The following is a 27,662-nucleotide window of genomic DNA, read 5'->3' as shown; positions in this document are numbered from 1 at the left end:
ACCTCTACACGCGCACACACACTGCTGACTCCAGATGTGGTAATCCATTTCGCCCTCCCAATCTCTTCACTTGCTCTGTCACTGATAAAAGTGTTTGTTTTGTCCAAGTGTGGGGCAGCATTGTGAAAGAAAATGCACTCTGTCTTGCACTAGTACTGGATATCAGGCAGATAACAGACTAAATAAAGGCACTCTATCTAAGAATTTCCTAATTACAAAGACGTGTTACTGATTATTAATCCAGACTTTTAGCAACATGACTTCCTGTTTACATATTTAAAAACATACTTGAGCTCTTCGATAGGGACATATAAATTACATTTTATTGAGTGTCTCTTAACTGATGTTCTATATCTACAGTATTTAGCAAAATCACTGGTGTGGTAATCAGCAACGCCTTGGACTTGAAGGTTCATACCTGAAAATGATATTAAGGATACTTCTTTGTCTTTATGTGTTGGTGATGTCTTTCTGTATTTTAGTTAAGAATTAAGAACAATAAATAATCTCAAGCAACAGTAATAATGAACAACTTGTGATCCAGGCTATATGAACAATATCACTGTTTAAAATGGGAAACAGGCAGAAGTATAAAAGACCCTGTGAAATGCAATTAATACACAAACACAGCACATCTCTGTGTGTGTGTGTGTGTGTGTGTGTGTGTGTGTGTGTGTGTGTGTGAGAGACACAGAGCATTTGCGCAATCATTGATGTGGAAATGTGATGTTACAAACTCTCGCTTTTACTCTGTTTCAACTGACAAAAAAACTATTTTGAATTATTCGATCAGTTTAATAAAGCATCAGTGAAGACCATCTGTTTTGCAAAGTCAATGCACGCTCACAGAGATCACTGAAATAGACAAATATAAATAAGATACCTTAAAGCACAATTCAGTTACAGAAGTACAGATAGCGTTCAATTCCATATCACCAAGTCAGTGTTAATGACCAGATTAATTAAATGAAATGGTGCTTTATTTATGATACAGTTTCATGTCTCTGTTACTTTCTTTCTCTTTGAAAGGGTGTAAGAATGGTTGTTAGAATTCTCTGTGACAGTGATCTGAAAAACTGCTAGAAATGTGCTGAAGGAGCCATTAAAGCTGTCACATTTCAAATTGTACTGATAGCAGCTTCTTATTACTCTATCAATCAAAACAGTTTCTTAATTAGTGGATTATATCATATTTAAAATCTGATATTGCAGCATTAAAGTATTATAGTATTTCTTAGCCTAAGGTGGTGGCATCAGAAAGTAAAAAATGTCATCACTTTGTGTTTTGGCTGGCGGATAAAAGCCCTGTTTTGTAGTAATAATTAGCTCCCCTGCGTTATGTGGATGGAGTGTATCTCATGCAGTTTCTGAAAACCACCTACTGTAAAACTGGAGATCTCTGCACAGGCTAGTGGGTTAAATTATCACTGCATCTCTGCATATTTCCCTTAAAGTTGAGATGGTGCAAGGCTGCAGGGTGCGGCTGCATAACACTGGGCTTCCTGCCTCAAATGAAGAAAGCATCTGAAGCATTTCAGCGAAAAGTGCTGTTGTTAAACTTCAGCTTGATCACGGGTCAGTTAATGCGAGGGTGAATCATGTGTCAAGTCTTCATCATTGTTCACACTTATAACAATAAGTCTTTTAATACAAATGTCATTGCAGATTAATTATATCAATCATTTGTGCTCCTTAACATAAATTCTATGCCTGTATTTAGTAAAATCAACCGCTTGTTGAGTTAATTAGTTGGATCAAGAACCACGACGATGACTTTGAAGCACAATACTGCACATTAAAATGATTTGAACACAACAAACATATTCCTTCAACCTGTTGTCCCGTTACATAATTAGCTCACCAAGTCAAGTTTCTCACAATTTTTTGAAATGGCAATAATGTTAACTCAACTAAACTCAAAAACCTTATGATTCTTTATATGAAGAGGATGAAGAAAATTCATATTAGACACATTATGTATGAACCAGGATTAGGCCTTTTCAATGCAATTATTGAAATTAAGCAGATTAAAATGTGACTACAATTCATCTTTAATGCAATTATTCAAGTTGAGCCATTCAAATTCAGTTTCTAGTGACACACATGTCTGCACATATATATAAAATATTGACCCAAGATGCCAAAATGTCTTGTTTGAACCGACATAATATGAAAGTATTGTGCATTGTATTCTACATTTCGCTCCAAAATGTATTTGTTATCCTTTTTGGGATCTAAAATATTGGATTACCACAGGAAATTTAACTGAATGGTTTTAAATAGAAAATGAGTTTATAATGATGGCATCAGCCGGGGTGATGGGCCTATCACATTCAAGAGACTAAACACATTAACTGGCATCTTTTCATTGGTTAAATCCTTTTATCAATGTCAGGTTTCATTTTTATTGCTCCAGTCTGTCTTTTCTGTTTTCCTTAATTATATTTCATTGTCCTTTAAATTAATGAAATCATTTGCTATAATTACTTATTATTTGTTCCATGCATTTTATTTCTTGTTTAGGTCTTCAAATGTTTAATCCCGTATTCTCCTGTAAATCAGTTTGTAACCCTGTTTTGTTAGATGCTGTATAGATAAAGTTTCATCCATCATCATTCAGCCCCTTCTTTTAAACCAGTCACATGTTGCGGCTGACTGGTTGTGCTGCTTTTCTCCCTTCACCGCTCCAGCTTTCTCCTTCTCTAGTTTCACATGAGTCATTGATGGAATCTCTCTACCTGTGAATCTCGTGTATTCAATTTCTCCCTAATATGATTGGCTGGTGCCAACGTTTCTGACCAACCTGCATAACCATTGTAACATTCTGGTAAAATAGCCAGTCATGAAAAGACATTTGAAACTTTTCTTTCAAATGTTTGACCATGGTGTGTGCATGTAGAGGTGGAAATATGTTGTATAGGAGAATAGGTTACTAACACTTGTTGGCGTACTACTTGTTTTAAGGGCGACAATTAAATGTAAAGAGCGCACTAACACAAAATGTTACTAACAAATGCTTGTCACAATGTGAGAGTCGAGATAATCCACTCCCTACAGTTAGTTAGCAGTAATTAAACCTTCACATTCTTTGCTATCAGCAACTGAAAGACCCAGTGTAGATTATTAAACACACAATGCAGAGGCAAAGATAAGGTTCTTTAGCTCACACTTTGCCATGGATTATCCCTTATTAATTAATGTCAGGATTAAAGTGCTCCTAATTGAAATGACCGAACTGCACAAGGGTTTGACTTTAAATTTAAAATTAAGCAATTAGTCCATAGTGACTATGTTCGATGAGCCTGTATTTCAGTGTGTCTGTCCATCCATCCATCCAGTAGCCTATCCCAACATGGATTTCGTGTGAGGCAGGGTGTATTGGGAAAAGTATTTTAGAGGGCTAATAAACCTTGACAAACAATAACATTAACTCACCTGACTGGTATATATTTAGACTGTAGCACCTGGAGGAAACCGAAGGAAACATGCCCACAGAGAGGCTTTAACCAGGCAGGTCGGATTCAAACCACGACTAAAGGCACCGGGCTGACTCTGTGTGTGTAAATGATCATATTCAACCAAACAAAATCACCCCAAAGACTTGTTCACAAATCAGGATAGCGGTTTACAAAAACATTGGTACAAAGGAGAGAGTATTGTATCAAAAACTTTATTCTCAAATAATGTTTTCAAAATAGCTGATAGATAAACTGTGATTCTCTTGAACAGCAGGTTGTGAAGCTGCATTCACATATAGTATCTGTATGTTTACCATTTATAAGACTCGATGTCGTTTCTCTCTCATGGGAGGACAGAAAAAGGCCATTTTCCATCCTAAATTCAAAACTTAGAGCATTGTTTTACCAATCAAAATAGGAGCATCCCAAATGGCCGATATGCTAATGCTGCTGTTAGAGCCTAAATTCCCCACAATTTCATCTTCCGCTCTAAACCCATCATGTCTAAACAAAGAGAACCATATTCCTCCTTGTTTAGACTGATATAAGGTCAGATTTTGGGCCATTATAAGGGTCAAGTCATCCAAAATCTTTTGGGTCTGTGGAGGTCATCCCTCTCCCAGATATAGGCATTAGGATCAGCCACTCACCGCTGCTTTTACACAAGAACACCGCTTTCTTTTAATACTGTTCATGACATTGTGAAACTTAACATCTGGTGTTTATTTTTTGTTCAATGTAAATTATGTGTGTCTAAAATTATCTAAAAAAAAAATGTATGTCAACATGTTTTAATGGAAGAATTCACCAATGCTCAGGCAACTCGTAGATACAGCTGCCACATTAAAAGCCACACAATAAACCACGTGTTTGCAAGAAATGGAGACTTAAAAATGTTGATGTTGAAAAGTAACACATACTACTGGCACCAAGCTGTAGCAGAGTTGGAGCGGACACATCTTGTATTCTACTAGTGTTTTGGATTGTGAATACAAAACTTTTTACAGGTGTGACCCAGAGATACGCGTCTCTCCAGCACAAAGAGAATTTACTCTGGGTCCCACAATGTTTTCTGTTCCTGTGTAAAAGCAGCCATAATGGACAAAAGAGATCATATGACATATTGATATTTGATATTCAGTTTGAACGATAGATTTTTACATGGTGTGTAACAGTAAAAACATTGACTTTAATGAACAAGATTCTGTTGTACCTACATCATTAATCATAAAAAGTACAGCATGTTTAATAATTTGTTTTGTTTTTTTACAAATTCTCCATAAAAAATAGATTTCTGTACAAAACTTTTTTTTTCTTTTGCACCTACTTCAAGTTCAGCAGCACATGATGATGGTGAGATAACGACGGTGATTGTGATGCTCAACACAAAATGATTAATGATGACGGCGGCTTCCTGGTGAGGACATATCTATGTGCAATTTGGAAGAACAAAAATTAAACAATATTTTTTTTACACATTCATGAGCAACAAACTTACTTACTGCATGTAAATATGTGTTGCTGAGAACGCATCCCGTCACCATAACGTGTGAATATAACACTTATATGTGTGGTGTCCCAATCTACAAGCTGCCATGTGTAGAAATGACAATTATTCATCCTTTGCACTGATGAGTGAAACAAGGGTGCAGTCAACTCACGCTCAATTCAGACACACAAGGTTGTAGATTTTCTTTAAAGCTCTAATGCTGAACGTATGGCATGAGAAGTTTGTCCGATCCAAACTATTGAGAAGAAGGTGACACAAAGGCCTGTCAAGGGCAATACTGAACATTTTAATATGAATACACTGCAAACTGAACCCGAAAGCAAACCGCCCGCCCGCCCACCCACCCGCACACACACACACACCTACACACACACACAGGAAAGCCTGATATCCATCTGGCAATACAATTTGAGCACAGATAAAAGTCAGGTCCATATAGCTGCTAAGCCACATATGAACACATGTATGACACAGTTGCCCTCCAAGCAGGACTGCGACTGGATTTCCCGACACTAATCTTAAAGGAAAAGTTCAGCTGGGTGTAATGTACATACATCTGCATTAAATTAATTCTGTATTTTAAATACACGCTGGAAAAAAAGCTCATCTCATGTGACACTGTGTGAAAAGGCAATATGCAACATTTACAATTTTAGCTGGTATTATTTTAAGCCTGCAGACACCTCGGCCCCTATGTTTCAATGAGGACTGCTGACAATACCACTTTAGAGAAAGTATGGGACAACGTTACAAACTTGGAAAAGTCTCAGCTGAAAAATCTGAGACAACCTTGGCCTTTAAAAAATTTAAGTGGGTATTTTTTTATAATTTTTTTTATTACTTGTAGCCAGCTGTCGCTCTTTTAAACTTTGAGGACTGCTGAGAAACGCTGATAAATGAAGGACAAATGTGGAAAACGCTTCACAAATTGTGAAGAAAGTCATGATTGATATCCACATTTTGAAGGCATCTCAGAGGAGGTACTGTATGTGTCATGCTAGGAAGGATACTGATCCATAAACAGATGAAGTCACTGTATTGTATTGCTTTCTTGACTCGAAAGGAAATCTCATCTGAATTAATCCAATTAATTAAAATAGAAGCTCGGGGTGCACGCCAGCAATAAAAAGAGAGGAAGCCCACTATCTTGTGAGCAGACGCTCTACTGTTGTTTACAGATGTCTTGTTTATTTCTGTGAGGCGATTTTGAATGTGTGTCTTCGGTCTTGTCACCCTCTTTAACTATTACCAGTATTATAGCTAGTACACACATTTGCATATCTTTATTTTCTGTGCCTCATGTGTTTCTGGCTTTATGCCCATGACCCTGACACTGAGGCTGGGAATGACAAGCTAACAATGAATATTATAATACCAACAATATCCCATAGTCATGCTTCCAAACATAATCACCATTATTTCAGGACATTTCATTTGCAACATCCAGGTCCAGCCGTAGATTCATTTTTAATTAAATGAGCTAAAGATGAAAATAGAAACTGCAATTTATGCCTTAATTCATTCTCACTTATTTCTAAATAGGTGGATGTGATAATCTTCTCATGCCAAATGTTTTTCTTTTGAGTATTTCAGTTTTGGGGAAAATCCCCTCTGATGTTAGTGAATTGATTCATGGTCAAAAATCATAATTTTATCAGTTGTCAGAAGTTTTCATTATCTGACACCACATACATTCCACTCACCATTCCAGCCCTGTCGCCTAAACATTACATTCCCATACGACAAAACTGCTTTGTGAATGACATTTCGAGGGAAGTGTATGTTATCGAGGATTACACCTGCTTTTGACGTATCACAAATAAGTTTCAAATGAGTGTGTGGAAATCTTTGTGGGTATGAGGCCCGGATAGTGGACGGTCAAAGAAAACACAGGGCTTTCAATTATTCACGTTGGAAGTGCAGTTGTATGGGAACGTAATTTTGTAGGAGACAGGGTTGTTGATATCATATGTGTGAATGAATGGATTTGTGATCATGTGATTGTACGATAGTATAATGCTTTGAGGTTGAATGAGATGGACAACATAAACAAAAATTCTTTTGGACAATAAAAATCATGCAAGTTAAAGGAAATGCCTGAAGTGTAATGGCAGAATAGTGTGCATGGAGAGTGAAACAAACAAAAAACAGGCCTGAGGACACTGAAAGACACGCACTGAAAGCAGTTACATCTGTGATCTAAACCAAGTGCAGCATCTTTCGAAAAATAAAATAATTTTGAGAGAACACTGCGAAAAATAACAAGCTTGGCAAGTGATTTGAAGCTAGTGGATTTTCTTGACTCCTACAGAATCACGGGCGTTGGTATGACTTTTTGACTTAAAATACCAGGAAATAAGTTGAATGCAAGGCCGCACTCGCTAAGCTTGTGTATTTGTTGCAGTGGGATTCAAGCATTGATAAGCAGGATGTAACTTACTCTCTGCACATGAGGTATTTCTCAAGCAATGGCGGGGTCCCGGGGGCGATAACTCTCGACAACAACAATTGTGCATGTTGTCTTCGTACCGTTTCTGTTTGTCCTCCAACATGACCAATTCTCAAACAGAAATGAGCTGTGGGCTCTTCAAAAAGTTGTGTTGAAATAAGATCATGTGCATCAGATCTGTAAAATGTGTTCAAATGTATGATAATGTGAGTAGTTGGGGACACTTGCAACACATCTTTTTAAAGAGAGTTAAAGAAACAGTCACATTTTGTTTCTGAAAGCTTACACTGTCTGCGAAACTGAAACAAAATATTAAGATACTTTTAAATCTCTGTGTACTATCCAGTATACCTCAAGAGTACTGTACAGTATCTCAGAAAATAATGGCGTTTAATGCCTGTAAATAAAACTAGCAATGTGGTACCAGTGTTACAGCGGGACCATACTGCATAGCATGGATGTGTGAGCCTTTATTTCTTCAACATATTGTAGCAGTAACAGTATTCAGAATGAGCTTTCAGAAAAAAAAAAATCTGTGTTGTTCTAAAAATGGCAAAAAAAAGAAGGTGGTGTCATTATGTGACACTAGAAGCTCGGAGGTCCACGGGTAAACTGATCCCAACGTTCTGGTTGGCTAGCATGTTGTCATGGCAACAAAATTAACGATTTATAGCACGCGGTCACACCTTCTAACAGGGAAGGTGAAATATAGATGTGTATATACAAACACACTGTAACCCTGTATTTTGTCATTTTTGTCATCTTTTTAAAGATAGAAGTTTTTGAATAAAATTCTCTTTTTTGAATGACTCATTTTCAAACCCATTTCAGACCCAAAAATTATTCTTTTCTTTTCTTTTTTCATAACCCAGTCAGAAAAACACACTAGTGCAAAATTTGTGCGGTTTAAGAGTTCATATAAAGTTTATATTTTGGGGTCCCCCAGCAGCAGTGGTTTGGGAAGTACCACGGGGCCACTGGGTATTTGAACATAGAGTCTGTTCATCAATATCTTCACTGAAGAAAAATGCCAGAAGAGACAAATAGAGACAACTATTTGTCTCAGTTTCCGTAGCAACCTGTCCTTGTCTCTCTTTTCCAGCAGGATTGACAGAGTTGTCTGTCCGTCCATTTGTCTGCGTTCGTCTGTCTAATTTCCGTCAGTCAACCCGTCCGTCTGTTAATATGTTCTTCTATTTCTGATTTGTGGCTGGAGAGTATGCTGTAGGAAAAAAAAAAATCCGTCATCACTTGACTGATAATCCCAACGGAGTTATGAGAAGACAAATCATTTCCTGGATTTGGCCACAGCTGATTGTAGCAGTTGATGATCTTGACAGCTTATTGCCTCCAGGCTTCCAGTTGTTCCTCCACCAAGCACAGGATCCTGGCTAGTCCAAGAACAAAAATCAGTTGTCTGAGACTTTGATTGTGTTAGACAGGCCTCTGGAAACCAGTCCATTGTGTACACCAACCCGGCAAATAAAATGTCTGGTTTTCTGGTTTAGCACAGTCTGCTTAGTGCTAGTATGAAATATTGTACATAGGATTGATTTTAAGTATGTAATACCTTCATACACAGGTTCTTCTGGGGGAAAATAGCAGTTGCAAATGCCTGATTTGGTATGTTTTAGCCTGCACAAGTTGCCAAATACTGTAGGTAGACATTGTCATAATAGGCAATACAGTAAGTGGCAGAAGGTAAAGAAAATCACAGGAACATATTTGGAAATTCACTGTTGACTGACAACTCAACTTACCTAACTCTGTTATTGTACGGCTTTACTAAACCTAACCCATTCAGTTCTCCAAGTAGGCTAAAACAAAATTCAAACATATCTGCAACTGCTATTTAACTCTAGTAAGCCAAGTACTGATCGAATACTAGTATCCAGTACTGGATGAGAGTATCATTTAATTAAAAGGAATTGGTCTGGCTGAGCGTGTCACTGCATTGACTGCATTTGGTTGGTCAACTTCACAGCAGTCTGTACGAACGATATCAGATTCCACCAAAACAGACTCTGTAAGCCGTAATTACGTCAGAGAGTCCAGTCCTGTCAAGTCCAGCGTGATGGAAGTCCAGCGGGAGGTTTTTGGTCCAGCACCAATGTTTTTCTGTTGACATATAGGAACAATCCAACTACTTTTCGATGTCTGGAGGGGATTGAAGGGTGGAATAGTCTATGTGCTTCCCCTGAGGGTAGAACCTTGCACCGGTCACACGTGTCTGGCCTGCAGCAGGGGAGTTAAGTTAAGGGGAGGTAAGTGAAGAGTTATTGTGTACCACTGTGCAAATTTGGCATGGGGTATGGTGTTAGGTTGGGTAAACAATTATTCAGGTTGCAGGAAGTGCATTTAAGAACCCTATTTCACGAGGAGGTTGGGTCAAATTTTGCAGAAGTCAACTGATGCTGGAAGAGAACTGGATCAACGGGGTGGTCACACTTGGAAGAAGTTCAATTAGTTGTACCATCTTTCTGTGTTTTTCCTTGGTGCCTGAAAAGCAACGGTGCTTAAGAAGACTTGTGGTCCCAGCATTAATCTCCCGAACAACACTTTTGATGTCGTCATTGTCTACTCCCTTTCGTAGTGGTTCCAATTTATTTTGCTCGAACAGACTCTAGGGATAAGTGGATGATATCGTTGTTCAGGTAGCAGGTGGAGCAGAGCGGCATTACTGTGCAGATTGTGCTGACAGAGGACCAGCATGCTACAACACAGACTGCTCACAGTGACGAGTCCAAATCATTAGTTTGTTCTTTCTTTTCTTTTTGGTAAAACCCCCACAGACCAACTGGGAGGTTGGACTAAACCACTGTATAGGTAGTGGCAGGTTTGTTGGACTATACCACAGTGCAGACTGTATTGAGTGTGGTATCAAAGCGAACTGCCTTTGCTTCAGTGGGCTTCATGTTGGTGTCATACATTGGGTTTTCAAATGATGCCTGACCATTGGAGCTCTCATGGCCGACATAGCCATTGAACTGGACCTTGGGTCGCGTCCTGCAAAACAAAATGAGAAGGAAATAATGGTGAAATAATAAAGATCTTTGCAAAGGTCTATTTATGGTTAGGAAAAAGAAAACACTGAAACCAAAAGGGTGCAGGTCTCTAAAACACAAAATGACAATAAAAACGTCATTTCAGAACAGCGAGATGAAGTTGCTCAAATGTTCTGATGCCTTTTGTTTTAATATACAATATATATTAGCTCTCAACAACTCTCCCATATAAAAATGGTTTGGAGCCTTTTTGAACCAGAACTGTTGCAAAATTTCCTTATAAAGCTATTAGTGAAACAATTTCAGCTGATTGGAAGAAAGCGACACATATTGAATTAGTTAAGTCATTCATTTGATAGAAAAACCCACACAACACATCAAGATAAGACAGACTACACACACCATGTTATACTTTGCATTACATGTCCTATTTAACATCCCTGATTTTAAAAGTGCAGGTGTGAAGGATGTATGAGTTCAAGAATTACTGAACAGCAGAATGTTCTATTTGTACTGTACTCATGCAGAGAAACCTTTGCAGAATGGTAGGGGTATGGATTTATTATAATTAACAGAGTATTGATTATATTTCTATGTTATGTTGTCTCTATTAGTTCTACAACCAATTTTTAAAAAAAAGTCCTCTTGTAATATTTATTCACATTATTTGTCCCTTTGGCGGTCTTGTTAGAGATTAAAGGCGAAACCTTAGCAAAGAGCAGGGTTCTGGTAAAATTCTACAAATTGCAGAGAAAATGATGGCAGGCCGGAGAACATGAACCATTACAACTGACTGCTTCAGTGGTTTAGCTGCCCATCTGCTGCTCTCATGTGAGTGTGTCTGTGTGCGTGTAACCTGCCATCATCCTGAATATGGTACCCAATGGTTTTAGTTCAAAAGAATATATTATCACTCAACCTGCCTGAATGAGGATTTTACTGCAGGGGTTCAAACAGATATTTTGTGAAATATGACTAACTGTCCTAATTCGTCTGTTTGTCACAGATTACATTTTGGGATAATCAGGTCCTATAATCCAGTTAGATATAATCACTTACTCCCAAACCCTGTGGAACTATTAGCAGGGAGGAGTGCTGCAGCTGAAACACTGTTTGACTCTGACCTCATTAAGAGTGTGTGTGTGTGTGTACGCGTGTGTGTACGTATCCAACCCTGGGGAGCCACTAAGCCTACCCTACATGCTCAACCCATTACTTTACAAAACTGCACACACGCCAACACACACCGCAGACCCCCCTACGTGGTAGTAGTTCAAATCGCTGCACTAGTTTCTGGTTGTGGCTGTAGATGCAATAGTTTAGTTTTATTGGTAGAATGAAAAACAGCTCACATAATTGCTTTGACAGTATTATAGATACTGTACAGACTTATAGAGCCAAAGCAGGGAGGAACTGCAGTGTGCACACTCCTTGCTTTTAGTTTCTCATTTAAGATATTATATTGTTATACAGAGAAATCATTGCTGTTGGCTTGCCATTATGTTGGGCGAGGGCATAATGTTAGCAAAGTTAACTTCACCACACACCTACTGTCAAGTCAGGATGAAGTGCCAGTAGAACAATGTTGAAGTACTTTATACACTACTTGTCTACTTTATTAAATATTGTATTTGTTCTTGATGACATCATGTTGACAGAAAGATGACAATGAGATCAAAGACAAAATAAATCTCTTTCTAGCTTTAAATGATTGCTGTTTTGACACAGTAGGGCTGCACTGCTTTTAAAAACTTAAAACATATTATATGCAAATTGTTATCCTGAGTATACTGTATATGTCACCTCAATTACTTTCAGCTGATATGAGGAGTCAATGTGTTCAATTTCCCTGTGAATTAATATACATTTTGGTTTACAAGTTTTAAGTATATTTTCGACTAATACAAAATAGTGTAGGACAAAATACACAACTTAGCTCAGTTTAGAACGATTAGAATTACAATTTGGTCAGTTGTGCAGCCTTACTAAACAGCATGAAGCAAAATCGAAAAACTAAAAACAACGGATGACAAGTTTGACGGAGGATGTGGCGGCGGGCGGAGGTCTGGTTGCTGTTTGAAACCAGGTGAATAACAGGTGCCAGTCTTACCTGCCGCCAGGCCCCCAGGTGTCTTTTGGTCTCTCATTGTCATCTGTGTCAGCAGACAATGTCCTGCATACAACCATCAGCTTTAATATACATCAACTATCATTGCACACTGTTCACTGGTGAACAGGTTGTGTAACACAGTGTAAAGTAATACAATGGTAGTGTTAGTAGCTCTTGGTAAACTGTGCTAACTTTACTGTAAATATCTGTGTAAGTCTGCTTGGCCCTAGACAGCAGTCAGCACCTTAGCATTCACAGAATTTACAGCAAAGCTCATTACTCACAATACATTACAGTCTGTTTCCTCGATAACATCAATAGGTCAGGACACTACATGTCTCACTGCAGATAGAGTACTGCAGCATACAGCTACCATAAACGGCGAACCAACGGATTAACGTGTAATAATGATTATAGTTGGATGAGTAAGATGACTTTGTAAAACTTTGAGTGATGAAGTTCAAAAGTCAGAACATTCCGTAGATGTAGAATCTTAAATAGGAAACATGAATGATGACATTTTACCCTCAATATAGCTGTGTATTATCGGCCATCTTAGGGCACTGCAAGTCTTTTGTGCACTTTTTAGAAACAATAATTAATATCTAAGGTCATTTAGATTTAATCTTCATGGTGCGCTCTGAGTTTTGGAGCTATAATTATGTTTAAAAAATGAAATTTTCAAAGAAAAAAACATACATCATTACTCTCTTTACTGCACAGGCTCTGTTTTGATGTTGGTGCAAATTTGGCAAAGGTACACATGCTGATGGACTTCCACTTTGTCTGCCAACAACTATGTGGTAATACACTTAGTTCTTTTTCATCTCATACGCATCTAAACTGATATCAGTACACAATCCTCAATGTCATTAAGGAAGATTGGTACAACGTTAGATTATAATGTGACTAGAGTGTCCTCCACAATTGCTTGTAAGATATATAAAAGTCTTCCATTTAAAAGTTTTTGTAATCTAAATGTGTTCTTTATGGGAGGTGCACATTCAGGCAAGCAATGGATTGTTATATAACATTTGGCCTGTATGGAAACTGCCAAGGTGTCATGGCAATGCGGCCTACTAGTCTGTCCTGCAGCCGGGCTGTGCTTCTGCATTTGCAACTTCATTAAATTAGAGCCCTGTGTCTAGAAATACAGAAGGCTTGATTGATTTTGTGGAAGGAAAGGTAAAAATGGTAACAACATTTTGTAAGACTATTATATTGTTTTAATTCTCCGTGTAACAAAACCACCTTGCCACTCTCTTCAAGTGCTGCTACAACTGACAGCAGAAAAATGTCCGGTGTCTAAAACATAGAGAAGAAATTGTGCATCCCTGATCATATTTATCAAGCATCTCAGAATCGCTCCTTGGAATTGTGCTGTAAGTTTGACTTTTTCTTTGGAGTAAGACTTAGGAGTTAATGGTTTGCTAAGAATTAATGCTTACGGTTTGAATAAATGACATCACATTTGTAAAGAACAACTGTTATCAATTATAAAATTGTTGCCAATTAAGTGTAAATTACAGGGAATTAAATTACATAAAACAAAGGGCATCACACCCCAGACAAAATAAATCCAAAGGCATTTAAATCCTTATCTTGGAGGACGTTTATTGTTTTTCTATTCAGCTACCGCCGACTGTAAATTAATCTCACTGCATCTCTTCTTTTATCCTGAAAACATAGGATACATTTCTGAGACTAATAGAAAATATATTTTAAAAATAATATTTTACTCTAAACATTAAAAGTAAGATCAAAACAAAATAAGTGCAACAGAAGATTTGTTAGGACTGATTTCTTACAGTGAGAAGCTTCATAAATACAGGCTAGAGTTTTGGCGCCAGCCCCTCAGAATGAGAGGAACATTTACCAAAAGGCAGGAGCCTCCAGAGCAACCCAAAGGCACATTTGGAATTAGATAGAGAGTGGAGGTTTCAAGGAAACGTATGAAATAAATGACGAAATTAGGGAATAGTGCTGCACTGAAAAGAATGTACATTCAAAGAAACCATTAAAATGCACTGAGAATCATGAAATTGCATCTGCATAAGGACATAATTCAACAGGGCAAACACCTGCTTTGTATTCTAGTTTGCTGGTGGTCTGTTTTCACATGATGGATTTACTTTGAGGATATAGCTTACCTGTGCTTGTAGAGGTAGAAAGCAAATCCAGACAGGATGAGCGCAAAGAAAGGAACCAGGATCGCTGCGGCCACAGAGCTGCTGTTTGTGTAGGGGTTGGATGGGTCCATCGCCATCGTTACAGGGCCTGAGAATACAAACACAGATGAACCCTCACAGGCATGGACACATAAACACCCTTTTGTGTATGTGTAATTTAGGCTTTCTGTGTTATTAGTCTGTATATTAGAACTCTGCCTCTCATGTTTATTCTGTCTGAAAATAAAATGATTTTACATTACACGAGCAAAAACATTTCAATATGATGATTTTGTCCCACTCTCAATATGACAATGTTCAGTAGGAAGATCAAGCCTGTGTTGTGTGTTGTGGTTGTTATTAGGGCTGATGTTAGACAGACATACCTTGCCTTGTCAGATGAAACTTGCCAAAGTCTTTACTGTGAATATGCCCCTGGTAGACAAAAGTCTTCTGATCTGATTCTGCAGTAACCTGGAAAAAACAACGCATTCAGTGTTCAGATTGCAGTTTATATAATAAGTTATACACCTTCCATTCAGATGGACGGGGGCTTCTGTCACCCTGGTTTTCCTAAATTAGAGTTACAGTTAACTACAGTTTTATATGAGCTCTTGAACAAACAGGGAGAGATACTGAAAAAGTTCTTTCAGCATTAAAGGATTATGTGATGGTGGTACAAAGTACTGCAGAATAATGTTTGACACAGAAGTAGAGTATGATGGATGAACTTCAATCCTGTAAATCAAAACCACAGCAGGATGTTGCTGGGAAGGTATGTGTAATGAAAGTGTGAAGAAGTGGCTTACATCACACATAGGATCACACATAGGATAAGACAGGTGTGGTTGTAGGGTGACAGTGTTTTATGTATATTTTAAGGCAGGTGAATATGTAATTACCTTGCTGCAGTGTTCACACTTAAGAGCTAGCTCAAAGTTCAGATCCCACAGATTCAAATGAACTGAATGAACTTCTCATTATGCATGTACTTACTACATTCCTGTTACATTTCATTTTATCCATTTGAAATTCTGTCTCACATAAATGTGTATTACTTAATTTCATACATGTCTATATCTTATCCCTATATTTTCACTTTCATGTCTTGGATTCCTATTTGACTTTTACTTGTGTGATTTTCTTTTTTTATACATACATATTTAATGAGCATTGTTGAAGGGAGCCTGATATTCAAGAGCCAGCGACTACTTCATTTTAATTGTAGTGCATATGATAATAAAGAACTTGAAACTAGTCTCAAAACCCAAGTACATGAAAAACAGGCGTGTGTACGTGGTAGGAGCGCGCGGGACAGTATCCGCGAGAAGAAAAGCATCATCACAACAGATGATTTCTGCGCCGCACAGCCCCGTGCTCCCACGAGCACGGGGCTCAACCCTCACTACGCGCTCACCACTACGCACTTGCTCTTCAAGTTGACTTTGAGACTTTGAAGGTGGGGATGAAATAGACAGTGCCTGATGTCTCCACTTGCCCTAGACATGGCAGCGGCCGGCCACACAGTACGTGAGCTTTGTTAACGGTCCCAAGCATTAACGGAGCTAATTAATGCTTGGGACAGTTAACGACACTCATGTTCACGCTCGTTATCTGCAAAAGGGATATATTCAGTTCACCGAAAACATGAGCAAGTTCAATGAACGCAATCTTTTAGTTGGCTACAGAGGGATGACAACATCGAGCTGACAGTTGTCATCCCTGAGGAATACAGTCTCTATTTTTTTAATACAGTATGAATTATGACTAAATGTCATTTAGTCAAAAGTAATGTGGTTTTTTTAATAGTTCATAGTATTGTGGCATGGATTAATTTGTTCAAACTCAATGAACTATTATTTGTTTGTATTTGTAAATGTAAGGTTTCACCCTGTCTTCTCTCTTCATTGACAGTACAGTATCTCTCCACCTCCTGTACTTGTTGGCCTTTCCCTCTCTCCTTCTTTTCCTCTCCTCACCATAATCTTGTTTGGAGACTGAAGCAGCAATCTTTTACCCATTAATCTACAATGGAAATGTTCACTTCCAACTGTAGAATGACCATTACCAGCCTGATTCTTCCCCTCCCTCCCTTTTTCTGTCTTTCACAACATTATATATCGGCTGTCCGTGTGCCTCCTTTCTCTTCCGTCCTTCTTTCTTCCATCCCTCCCTGCCACTATCTTTTACAATTTCCTCACTCTGTTCCTCCATTCCCCCGTTGTAGAGATGATCTTCAGAAGTCCCGGCTTCAAATACAACATCGAATGGAGGAACATGGAAACTGACTTGTCGTTCCTTTTAAACACTCTTAGCAATCAATGTTTTCACAGTCTAAAAAACACACCATTTATGCACACCATAGAGAAATAATGAATACACAGAGCAAATGTGCAATGAATCCACAATATTTGAGCCTTGAATTTTTTGGTGTAATGGGAAGTTACATGCTGGAACTATTTATCGGCCAGGTCAGTAACGTCCTGGAGTCTCTGTGGGACGCTTTGCGATGTCACACAAAAACATAACTTTGCAACAAAAGCTTCTTGGTAAGCCGTGATTTATCATTCACCATCATTTCTCTATTTGAAAAGACATTTGAGAAAATGTTAATCAACGTTTATTGTATTTCAACATCTGCTTTGTATAATGTGACTGAGGAGCAAAACCCCGTCCACGGTAACAGAGGGTGTGGGCTGAGTAATGTGGTGTGGACGATGCTACATTATTGTAATGGGAGTGATATTGATATTATGATATTGATTTTTGTTATTAATAAAAAAGATGTGTAAACACAGCATTCATTTCAAAATGTTTGATATAGAAAATGAGAGGAAGTTTGTCTTACATATCCATCCATAGCCCAGTTGTCATTTTTAAACTTGCTGTAGTAATGCTCTGTCGGCCCCTTCACCTGGTAGACCTTCAACAGCAGCTGGTTCTCCTCTGACTTGTAGGTACCTGGATGAACAGATATATAGACAGAAATAGATTTTGAGGTAGTGGTGTCATTTAAATAACAGCAACTTAACTTCTAATTTGTGTTGCCACTTGGCAGGGAAAAGAGAAAGACATTTGAGGCAAAGGTCCCATGGGAGGTTGACAAACAGACAGACAGACAGACAGACAGGGAGGCAGGTAAACAGACAGACAGGTTGACTGACAAACAGACAAAAGGAGACACCTTGACATTTTGAATTATGATCCCCTATTTCCTTCACCCAGCACTTGACACATTACTGGGGAGAAAGTGACATTTACCCTTTAGCTACATGTCTACTTGGTTAACTATAGTGCCAACACAGAAACTGCTGCTGTTCAACATGACAAGTCCATATCACGGATTCAAAATGAAATAGCTTTATACATTGAGAGCCCTTTCCTCCTACGTGCAGAAAATCTTTCAAGACCCCGGCATCAAGCTGAACTATTGACTGTGAAATATTGTTGTGAAATGTCAAAATATACACGAGTGTCAGCAGGAGAGTCAGACAGTTTGTTAAACTATTTTGGGGGGTTTTCACTCAATACTGCAGCTTTACCTGTTTTGTTAACCTTCCAGCTCTTTCCTTACAATATTTTCTGTATATCTGCAGTGCATCTGAATAAAAACACATGTGCTCAAGAGTACTACTGTGGGAGGTTATGTTGCTGAGGTACAGTAATAATGTGGCCCTTCAGACTGTGGTAATTCTTCAGCTGCATCAGTGTAGAGGGGCACAAGTACACGACTTGTTAGGCGGTTCGTATTTCCAACCAGTGCCCCTGTATGTTATATTATTTAACAAATTAGCACTCAAACTCAAGCACAAACCGTTTTTCTCTGCCCTGCAGACTGTGGATGTTTATAAAAATGTGAATGTACTTAAATAAGTGAAACATAGGGAATCGCACCAATTTCAATATAGCTACCAGCGATGCTTTGCTACAAACTGTGAATGAAAGCTGGATCTTTATCAGCCTGCTGGGTATTTACACCTATAGTAGTGCTTGTGTTATTTACACTGAATTTCAAGTCTTCAACATCTGGTATGTGATTGCTCTTTTTTTAACCTCCCTGATAGTGGTGTTACAATACTCCTTTGAAGTTAAACAGGTCCATTTTATTCACTTTTAATGTCATCTTAATGTAAGTATTTTCCATCCGTTTTCTATATCCACATATATAGATCATGGTCATTGGGGAGGGTAGTTTCTATTTCACGTTTATTTTATAAATTGATAAAAATTTATTCTGAGGAAAATACTGAATGGCTCAGTTTTTTAAACTCTGAAAACCTTATAACAACTTAAAAATAGGTCTTTTGAAAAGTTACAAAGAGTAAAATTAATTTGTTAATAACGTTTTGGTGTTTTCCTTGTTTTTTTCACCTGATAGTCTGATTGACACTCCGCTGGTTTCCAGTAATGTGACGTTGACTCTGCCACTGGTAGCGTTGAACCCAGTAACTGTAAATGTGGTGGCCTGTCTTTTCCCGAGATACTCGTAAAAACCGCTCCACTCCGAGTTTGGAGAGAACACGTCCACTGGAACTGTAATGGAGAAACAGAAACAAAAAGCAGATGACATTTAAAAGCAGGTTGACATTTAAAAGCATACTATGAAAATAGTATCGCCCGGCTCACAGTGTGACCAATAACACCATGTGAATTTCTTAGTTTAAGGATCAACTTCAGCATTCTTCTTATACCACCGTTGCAACTTTTCCCTGCCACAAGTTCAAAATAATGAACCGAAATGACGGCAAGAAAAGGGTCATTGTTAGGATTCATCCCTTAGTGTTTGCCAACAAACAAACAAAACATACCTACCTCTGGTTCCTTCATAACTGGCTGCTGCAGTGTGTCTGATTCACACACTTAGAAATATGACTTAATCAAAACTCAGTAGCTTGGTCTTTTCCTCTGTTGTTAGTCTTTCTTCACTGGCTCCCTCGAAATGCATATATTGATTATAAAATCCTACTTCAAACTTACAAGGTATTACATGGTATTGCACCTGAATGTTTTCACTGATTTATTTACTGCGTCTGAGCCTCCGTCCTATAAATCTGAAATAAGACTGCTTGCCGAGACAGATGATCCGTGTAGTCAACACTCACTACATCCTCCCACCACAGATAGCCATTCTTCTCTGGAAAATACATCTTGTACATCTGTGATTTAAGTACTACAGTGTGTGCTGTAGTTGCTTATTCTGCATACCTCGAATCTTGTTCTTCTGGACATCTGACTCTCCTCTGCCTTTAGGATTGACTTTCACTCCAACTGAAACATGAATCAGCATTACATTTAGTCTAGCTCAATTCATGGTTAAGCTTAATCTATAATCCCAATATATTGCCATTTGTCTTATTCTAGGGTTACACAGACAACTGGAAGTCTATTTTCTGTCCGGTTATATTACTGACTTTTTTGTTTTTATTCATCACAGTATTCACAGCCATCCGCTCCTTGTCTTTGAGATAGGAGTATGTGATAAAATACCCAAACAAACATCACCCCAGTATTCATGGAACGCCTTACGCTGACTTTCGAGAGCCCAGCAATAATATCAGGGTGAAAATCTGTATTTGTCTTAAACCATATGGGATTATGACAGCTAGTTAATATTCAAGGCTCAACATCAGCCCATTTTATACAAGCAGTGCATTTTAAAGATTGGATCTGAATACCTTTACAGAGCGGGGGTTTGCCCGACCATCTCCCATCACTTTTGCAGGTTCTGTGCTCTGATCCCCCGGCCAGATAGAAACCGTCTTGACAGGTGTAGATCAGCGTATATCCCAGGGTAGGCAGGTCCATTGATCGAACATCAACATTACTGGGGGTCTCTGGCTGTCTGCATGAATGGGCTGAGTGACAGGGAAGAGGAAAACAAACACAGAGTTGTCACTTGTATTGCATTCTTCTCCTCAAAGCCAAAATAAGTATTGAGTAAAATGCAACATAAAGATAAAACAAAAACCTCATCAGTGACAACAAAACAGATTAATTAACAGACACTATGATAAGGAAACACAATATTAGTACACAGAGTAATAACAGACAGAATTATCTCTTACCTATGCATTCTGGTTGTGTCCCACTCCAGGTTAGGTTTTCTAGGCACGTTCTTGTGGTGGAGCCAAGGATGTGATAGTTCTTGCGGCACTTGAAGGAAATCTTACTGCTAACCTACATGATGTAAAAGCACATTAAGAATGAATCTTTACCCGCAGCTTCTCGAGACCCGCCGCACTCAGCATGGGGTAGTTGTCGTTTGATTTGAAAATAAAATAAAAACTTTTATTGACCCCTTAACTCACAGCTAACTATTTTAATCTTGACATGAAACAACAAATACCCACTTTTATCAGCTTGTCTCTTGTTAGTACTGCATAATATGGGTGGCGACCCCCTCCTATCTTTGAAGAGACGTCAGGGGAAATATGATATAAGGATGATATCCAATTATACCTCCACAAACTGAAGGATTTGCACGTATGTTTGAAATCTATTAAGACCAATATATTCCATACACAGGTTCTTCTCTGTGCCCCAGACAGTCTGGTCTCATTGCAAGAAAACATTGACGATCTTTGTGATCTGCAAAGTTTAACTTTAAATCTGGGTGCCACTTTTACAAGGCCTTTACTTTTGACCTGCATGTAAAAAAGTGTCGTGTATAAAATTAAAGGATGTCTGTCTTCTTCCAACTGTTTAAACTATTGTGCAGTCAACCTTCATGTCTGTCCTTGACTATGGAGATTTTCTGTATTGTCATGCTGCCCGATCAACACTTCAGCTGTTAAACCCTGTGTATCATAGTGCGTTACGCTGTATCACAAAGGACACATTTCAGAAGTATATTGTTGGCTGTATGACACGGTTGGATGGACCTCCTTACAGAAGGACTAAAATAGAAATAGAAATCTCATGTTATTCATTTATAAAGTTCTACTGCTGAAGCTTCCAAACTATCTCACATCTCTTCTGCCATTTAACTCTACTAACCCCACACAGTACATGATCCAGTAACTACTTCATCTTAGATATCGTATTAATGTTGGCAGAACTGGTTTCAGGTACTATGAACCTTTAAAGAAATAAAATGCAAACTGCCATAAAACTTGACACTTGCATACCCCAGGGAGATTTTAAAGCTTCATCATCTAATGTTTTTTTTATGATTCCTGTAACAGGTTTTAAGTCTTGTTAATTGTGTAATTGTTTTGTTTCTGTTTTGCGTTTTGTGTCCTTGTGAGTGTTTCGTGTTCTCGGGTCTCTCTTCAAAAAGAGATCTTAATCTCAAAGAGACTGCCTGATTAAATAAAGAAAAATAAAAAAAACATTTTTGATTGGCTCTTGTTTTTCCAACTGAGGAGCACTGCAAACCTTAGGCTCACTCTATCTCAGTTTGAGTTTATTATTCATGAATTCTGTCATTTTTATAACATTGTTGCAACTTATGTTGTGGCAGAATCCTGCTGCTGTATTCTGACATGGTGTACTTATCATTACCTAACAATACATCAAGTTACCAACCAAACTCTGCAAAATGCAATTTAATTCAATCGTTTTTTTTTATTCAAAGTGCATTAAATACACATCAGTGTCTTGAAACTTGTTTTAAAGTTTAACTTTAATGTAAATTGAAAGATTATACAGTAGTTTTGCCAAGTAAAAGGTCAACTGATATATTTCTCACCTGAAAGCCCTGGCCCATGACCGGTATACCGTAGGCTGGAGTTCCTGGGTCACGACAGTTGTTGAAGGCTGGGTCTACACACACATACAAACACTTATTATACTTATAGATATTAAAATATGCATTCAAGTTTTTATAATAATTCTCAAAGTCAAAGAAGCAATGTAGTTGAGTAAGATATAAATTCGAACACAATTCTAAAGTAAAGCAGTGGTACTGGAAAAATGCACTACAGTGGAATAATATAATTCCTTGTTACTTTCAACCAGCAGCAATAATGAAAGAGAAAAAAAAAGGAGTAATACTGGTGAGGGCATATGGGTACCACCATGGATATATTTTAAAGCAATACACTGTATGACAGATAATACAGTTATTTGCAGCAGAAGAATGCGACCAAACTCCCGTGACTGGTGTGGTGTTGCTATGAGGCTGCTTTCCATGTCGGCTCTTACACAGTAAATCAGCTTTTTCTTTATGATTTCACAACTTGTGAGAAAATAAACTTCATGTTTTCAAAAAACATGAAAAGATAAATTCCCCCCAAAAAATAATCAAATGCTGACATCAAAACTACACACATCATCTATTGATTAGATAATATCTTCAGCTCTTTCTGCACAGGAATACTAATGCCAAAATATGTACAAGAGTAAGCCCCCAAATGTTGTTTACCAATAATCTGATTTCACACAATTCCATTCATAACTTCATGACATGTTGTCCTTTGCAGTAAACATTTCAAAGATTTACAGAAACATTTCGTACATTTAAGCAGGTTCTTCTGTGTGTGTGATGCAGAAGGGTGTTAGGAGCATTGATGATTATGTTATTCACTATTTCCTTTAAAAGTTTGAACAAAAACAACTTAATGCAAGGCAGAGCATTTTTAAAGCTAGGTATCCAACGCAATGTAACATCACAAGCTAATGTATCAAGTGGTGATGATATACAGCTGAAGTCTAAAGCTAACCATCATCATGGACGTATACTGACACTCAGTGTGTTTGAGGGCAACGGTAATTTGGGTTACTTGTGGTGGAATTACCTATACAGGCTGGTTGATGGCCACTCCACATGCCATCGGCTTGACAGACTCTGGAGGCAGAGCCTACCAGCAAGTAGGGGGTATGGCAGTAGAACCTGACCTCTGACCTGTATAGACAAATACATATTCAATCACACACACAAATAAGTGACAAGAAAATATGAAATTATGGGTTCCCGGTTTTCACTTCATCATTTGAGGTGTGGCTGGATGTCCATAGGACAGGTTGGAGCGTGATATGTAAGACATTTCTGCTCTTTATCTACTTCCCTCTACCACTAGAGCTTTGGCAAACAGCTTTTTTTCTTGTTTTTGCTCACAAACCAAAATCAGTTTTGTCCTTGTAATGTTTCAAACTGACATACAGACATCGGGGCCAAACAATGTCTAATCTTTTTATCAAGTAAACATTTGAAAACCTGGGTGGAACAAACAACACTTCCCGAGGTCACAGCAAAGACAGAGTAAATCCTTTACATTAACACAACTTCATTGTGAGGCACATAGAGAAAGCCTTAAGTTATTATCAACAGTATCTTTATGCATTCATTGTAGTTTACCACAGCAAACGCCAGTCTGAGTGATAAATGGCATAGTTATTAAAAATCCATGCAACCCACCGGGAGTTGGTGTAGTGACACAAATTCAGCAACAGCAGGCCTATATAAAATTTCTACTGTAATTAGAATGAGGCACAGGTATTTTCAAAAGCTTATAAGCCCTTCTGCACATTTTCTTTGTGTTGTTAATAGAAACCTATAATAAATGAACATGAAAAACAGTGCCTTTGTAAGTCAGCGATTGCTATATGTAACCACTGACCTGTAAGAAAAGATGTTCCCCTCTCTGAATCCACCACCCGGAGAGCCAGAATCCCCACACAGGACAGCTACAATGAGACAACAGATACAGTCAGGACTTCCACTTCCTTTGAACTGCTAACATTACTGAGAGGGAATAAGTGATGTGCATCAGCTACTAAGCAGAAGTTTATAGGTAGTGAAGGTCACTAAACTTACGCAAACACTGTGGTACGTCCCCTGTCCACGTCCCGTTCCCCTCACAGGATAACACAGCCGGAGTGGACAACTGGTAACCATGAAAACAACTGTAGCTAACACTGGAGCCCCATGAATGGTCGGTTCCTTCCACTTTCCCATGGTGTACTTGAGGAGGAGGTCCACACTGGATAACTGAAACACACACACATACACACGCGTGAAAGATCACCTACTGAGGATATCATATAATGTATATTAACACAGCTCAAAGGACCACATGGTGATTGACTGGTTTACAAGTTTACACTGCTGCCTCACGAGCACAAAGGTCATATGTCGGAATCTGCACTAGTCCTTCCTATGTGTGTGTGTGTGTGTGTGTGTGTGTATATTTGTATATAAGTTGCATGTTCTCTCCACCAGGTGCTCGGTTTCCAAATACAGCTGCTAGCTGTGACTTTAGGTGCATTTCTGTTGGATTTAATCCCATCTGTCTTGCCTTAGCTTCTACAGTATGCAATATACTGTAGACTGGATGCACACTTACATTTCTCTTAAACTGCAGCTAGCAGTACAAAAGAAATACCGGTAGTTCAACAAATAGTTTGCCAATAATAGCTAATACCGTTACCGTGGGATATTTATACTTCCTTTCATCGTTTGTTAACATCTGCAATTCTATCTTCAGTCAAGAAAAATAAATCGGCATCAAAAAAGCTCTCAGACTGTAAAAGTCAGACTTGTCCCTGTTGGATATGTAGCCTTAAGATGTGCAGGATATGAACTAACCATTTTAACAACACCCCTCTGAAGAATTAACTGAATTAGACAAAAATCAGTTGCCAAATCTAGATGCTTTCGTATTCATGTATTCTTTTCGCGGTTGGTGTCAAGCCAAATGCAGAAAAACAGCACATAGTGCTGACCAAAGAGCCACCCCCTGTGCTTTCCTTCTCTCATCCCTGATATATAGTCCTAATAGCATATGACAAGATGGCTGAAGATGGGAGACATGGAATCAAGTGAAAACAACGAACAGCAAAAGCAGCAGACAGCCGCTATCACCATATGGACATTTGATGTCTTAAAGCAGTAGATGACCTAGGTCACCACATTTAAGTTGCTTAACCAAAAGAAACCATGGTCACCATATGGACAGAGTTTCTGAAAGGGCATTAGGGGTTTTGAACTGTCTGTGATGGCTTTCTGCTTCCACTCTGGTGATTGGGAGTGAACTGTGATATTGTTTTCCTCAAGTCTGCTAAATGAAATGCTGCCAATATTATTCACAGCACTGTTCCATCATCCTCCTTAATTTGAAACAGTCCTACTCTGGGGATTTTAGAAAGAAAAATATATTTATACTTGAAATTCACTACGTGGGCTTGTTACAGTATTTATGTAATGCTAATGATTCACACAAACCTACGGCTACTTGGAAAACTTCACAACTGCTAATATACATAAGCAATGTTAATATCAAATGGTCTAACAGACCAAATTGATAAATACGCATTCAAAAAGCATCTGTTATATACAGAGAACAAAGTCTGTGATCATATGAAAACATACCGTTTATGCGCCATCATCGCACAATTTTAAGAAACCCACTGTATGCACCTACAATGGCACTCACCTGCGGTGCGCGTTAATACATGCAAGCAAGTTGTATGAGCGCAGATGTCTGTACATATAACTTCATAACAGCCTGATCAACATCTGTGTGTGTGCATGCCTGAGTGTGCGTGTGCCTAACTCCCCAAGATGATGAAAACCATCTGCATGGTTTCAAACATCTAATAAAGTCAGTGTAATTCTCATCTAACCAGGAGACAGATGGTTTAACACTCCATTCACTCTGCTACGATGTTATACAGAGAGTGCACAGAAGCACACACACACACACACACACACACACACAGAGAGAGAAGTGAAACACGTACAACATATACGTGCTGTATATACAGTAGATGTGCAGCAATAAGCACACACTGAAATCAATTTATGGACAGCATGCAGAACTATAACAAGCATTGTTTCAACAATAATGCTAAATACACACTCCATCTCTTCCTCATTCTCTCAGTGGTTGAGTTTCTGTATTCTGTTTTGCTCCCTCCATTCTTGACATTTATTTTAATCTTTTATCTTATTTCTTTCTCAGTCTCTTGCATTATGACCAGTCTATTTGGACAAAGTGCGAGCAACAAAACAAACATTTAAACCACAAAGAATATCTTTTGTTTGTAACATTACGGTTTCTAGGCAACTGCTGGGTGCAGAAAACCAAACAGTTGACTATTTCTAGCCTTGTATGTCAGCAGTGTCTCAAGGAAGCCTTGCATCTCCCCAAAGTCATCCTCCCAGACTTGCAAAACGTGTTTAATTTCCTCATGTCAGTCTTCTCCACTCTAAGGTGTTCTGCTTGTTGTTAATCCAAGAAAAAAAAATCTTCACACCTGCACACAAGACAATGGCAAACCCAGTTTCTCAACCAGCTGTTCGTCCCTTTCTGTTGTGTGACTCCAGGAACGATTGCTAGCCAAGAGCTAATAGCTAAAATGAATAATTAAGTCATGAGTGTTTTCTAAAAACATCGTTGTTGTTAGGCATCAAACACCAGCTGTCTAAAAATAGAATAAAAGACTCTTATTGACTTGAGCAGCTAATATTCCCGAACAATACTTCTGCAGGTCTTTGATGCCAAGAGAACTACAGTTGAAGGTTTCTGAACTCTTTGTTCTCTTTGTGTCCCTCCCTTGTTGTGAATAGACGAGGGTGGCTTCACATGAATCTGGAAGAGTAACTCCCACCCCTGCCTGCTTGCACACCTTTGCATTTCACTCTATCACTGCGATCACTGACTACTTTCCCTCTCCACGTCTTTTCTTCTTTCCTCTCATGTCTCCATACTGTTCTTTCTTCCACTTTGGTTCCCTGCTTTCTTTCTGTCCTCCTGCTTCCCTCCAGCATTTCTTTTCTTTCTCACTACACCTTTCTTCCTCGTCCTTCTGTCCTAGCTCCACTCCTTTTTTACCCTCTTCCATTGCTCTGTTGGTCTCCTTCTCACACCATGACTGCCTCTTCCTCCCTCCCTTTATCTTTTGGGTATATCTCTCTTGGCGCAGTTCAGCCAGCCAACACATTTTATGGGCTTAATCCCTTTTCTCACTGTGTGTTTACAGGTTTGAGGCAGGTATTGATTTGTCTCTCTTTGTTTCTC

General features: G+C 38.5%; 1 protein-coding gene across 1 annotated transcript in view; it reads right to left on the bottom strand.

The window, feature by feature from the left end:
- Positions 1 to 10,263: 10,263 nt before the first annotated feature.
- Positions 10,264 to 27,662, bottom strand: part of LOC306699065 (CUB and sushi domain-containing protein 1-like) — a gene marked incomplete at both ends in the record, with an annotated part of 346,947 nt that continues 329,548 nt past the window's right edge. Inside the window, 13 exons of the mRNA XM_079163564.1 lie at positions 10,264 to 10,423; positions 12,533 to 12,595; positions 14,683 to 14,809; positions 15,087 to 15,174; positions 17,549 to 17,661; positions 19,072 to 19,233; positions 19,906 to 19,968; positions 20,376 to 20,555; positions 20,766 to 20,877; positions 22,391 to 22,464; positions 23,439 to 23,545; positions 24,261 to 24,327; positions 24,458 to 24,631. Of these exons, the coding sequence (XP_079019690.1) occupies positions 10,264 to 10,423; positions 12,533 to 12,595; positions 14,683 to 14,809; positions 15,087 to 15,174; positions 17,549 to 17,661; positions 19,072 to 19,233; positions 19,906 to 19,968; positions 20,376 to 20,555; positions 20,766 to 20,877; positions 22,391 to 22,464; positions 23,439 to 23,545; positions 24,261 to 24,327; positions 24,458 to 24,631 (1,490 nt within the window). The remainder of the gene's footprint in view (positions 10,424 to 12,532; positions 12,596 to 14,682; positions 14,810 to 15,086; positions 15,175 to 17,548; positions 17,662 to 19,071; positions 19,234 to 19,905; positions 19,969 to 20,375; positions 20,556 to 20,765; positions 20,878 to 22,390; positions 22,465 to 23,438; positions 23,546 to 24,260; positions 24,328 to 24,457; positions 24,632 to 27,662) is intronic.

This window comes from Pholis gunnellus, assembly GCF_910591455.1.
Source record: "Pholis gunnellus genome assembly, chromosome: 1".
Taxonomy (NCBI): domain Eukaryota; kingdom Metazoa; phylum Chordata; class Actinopteri; order Perciformes; family Pholidae; genus Pholis; species Pholis gunnellus.
The sequence above is the reverse complement of the archived record's forward strand: the minus strand, read 5'-3'. Positions and strand labels throughout refer to the sequence as shown.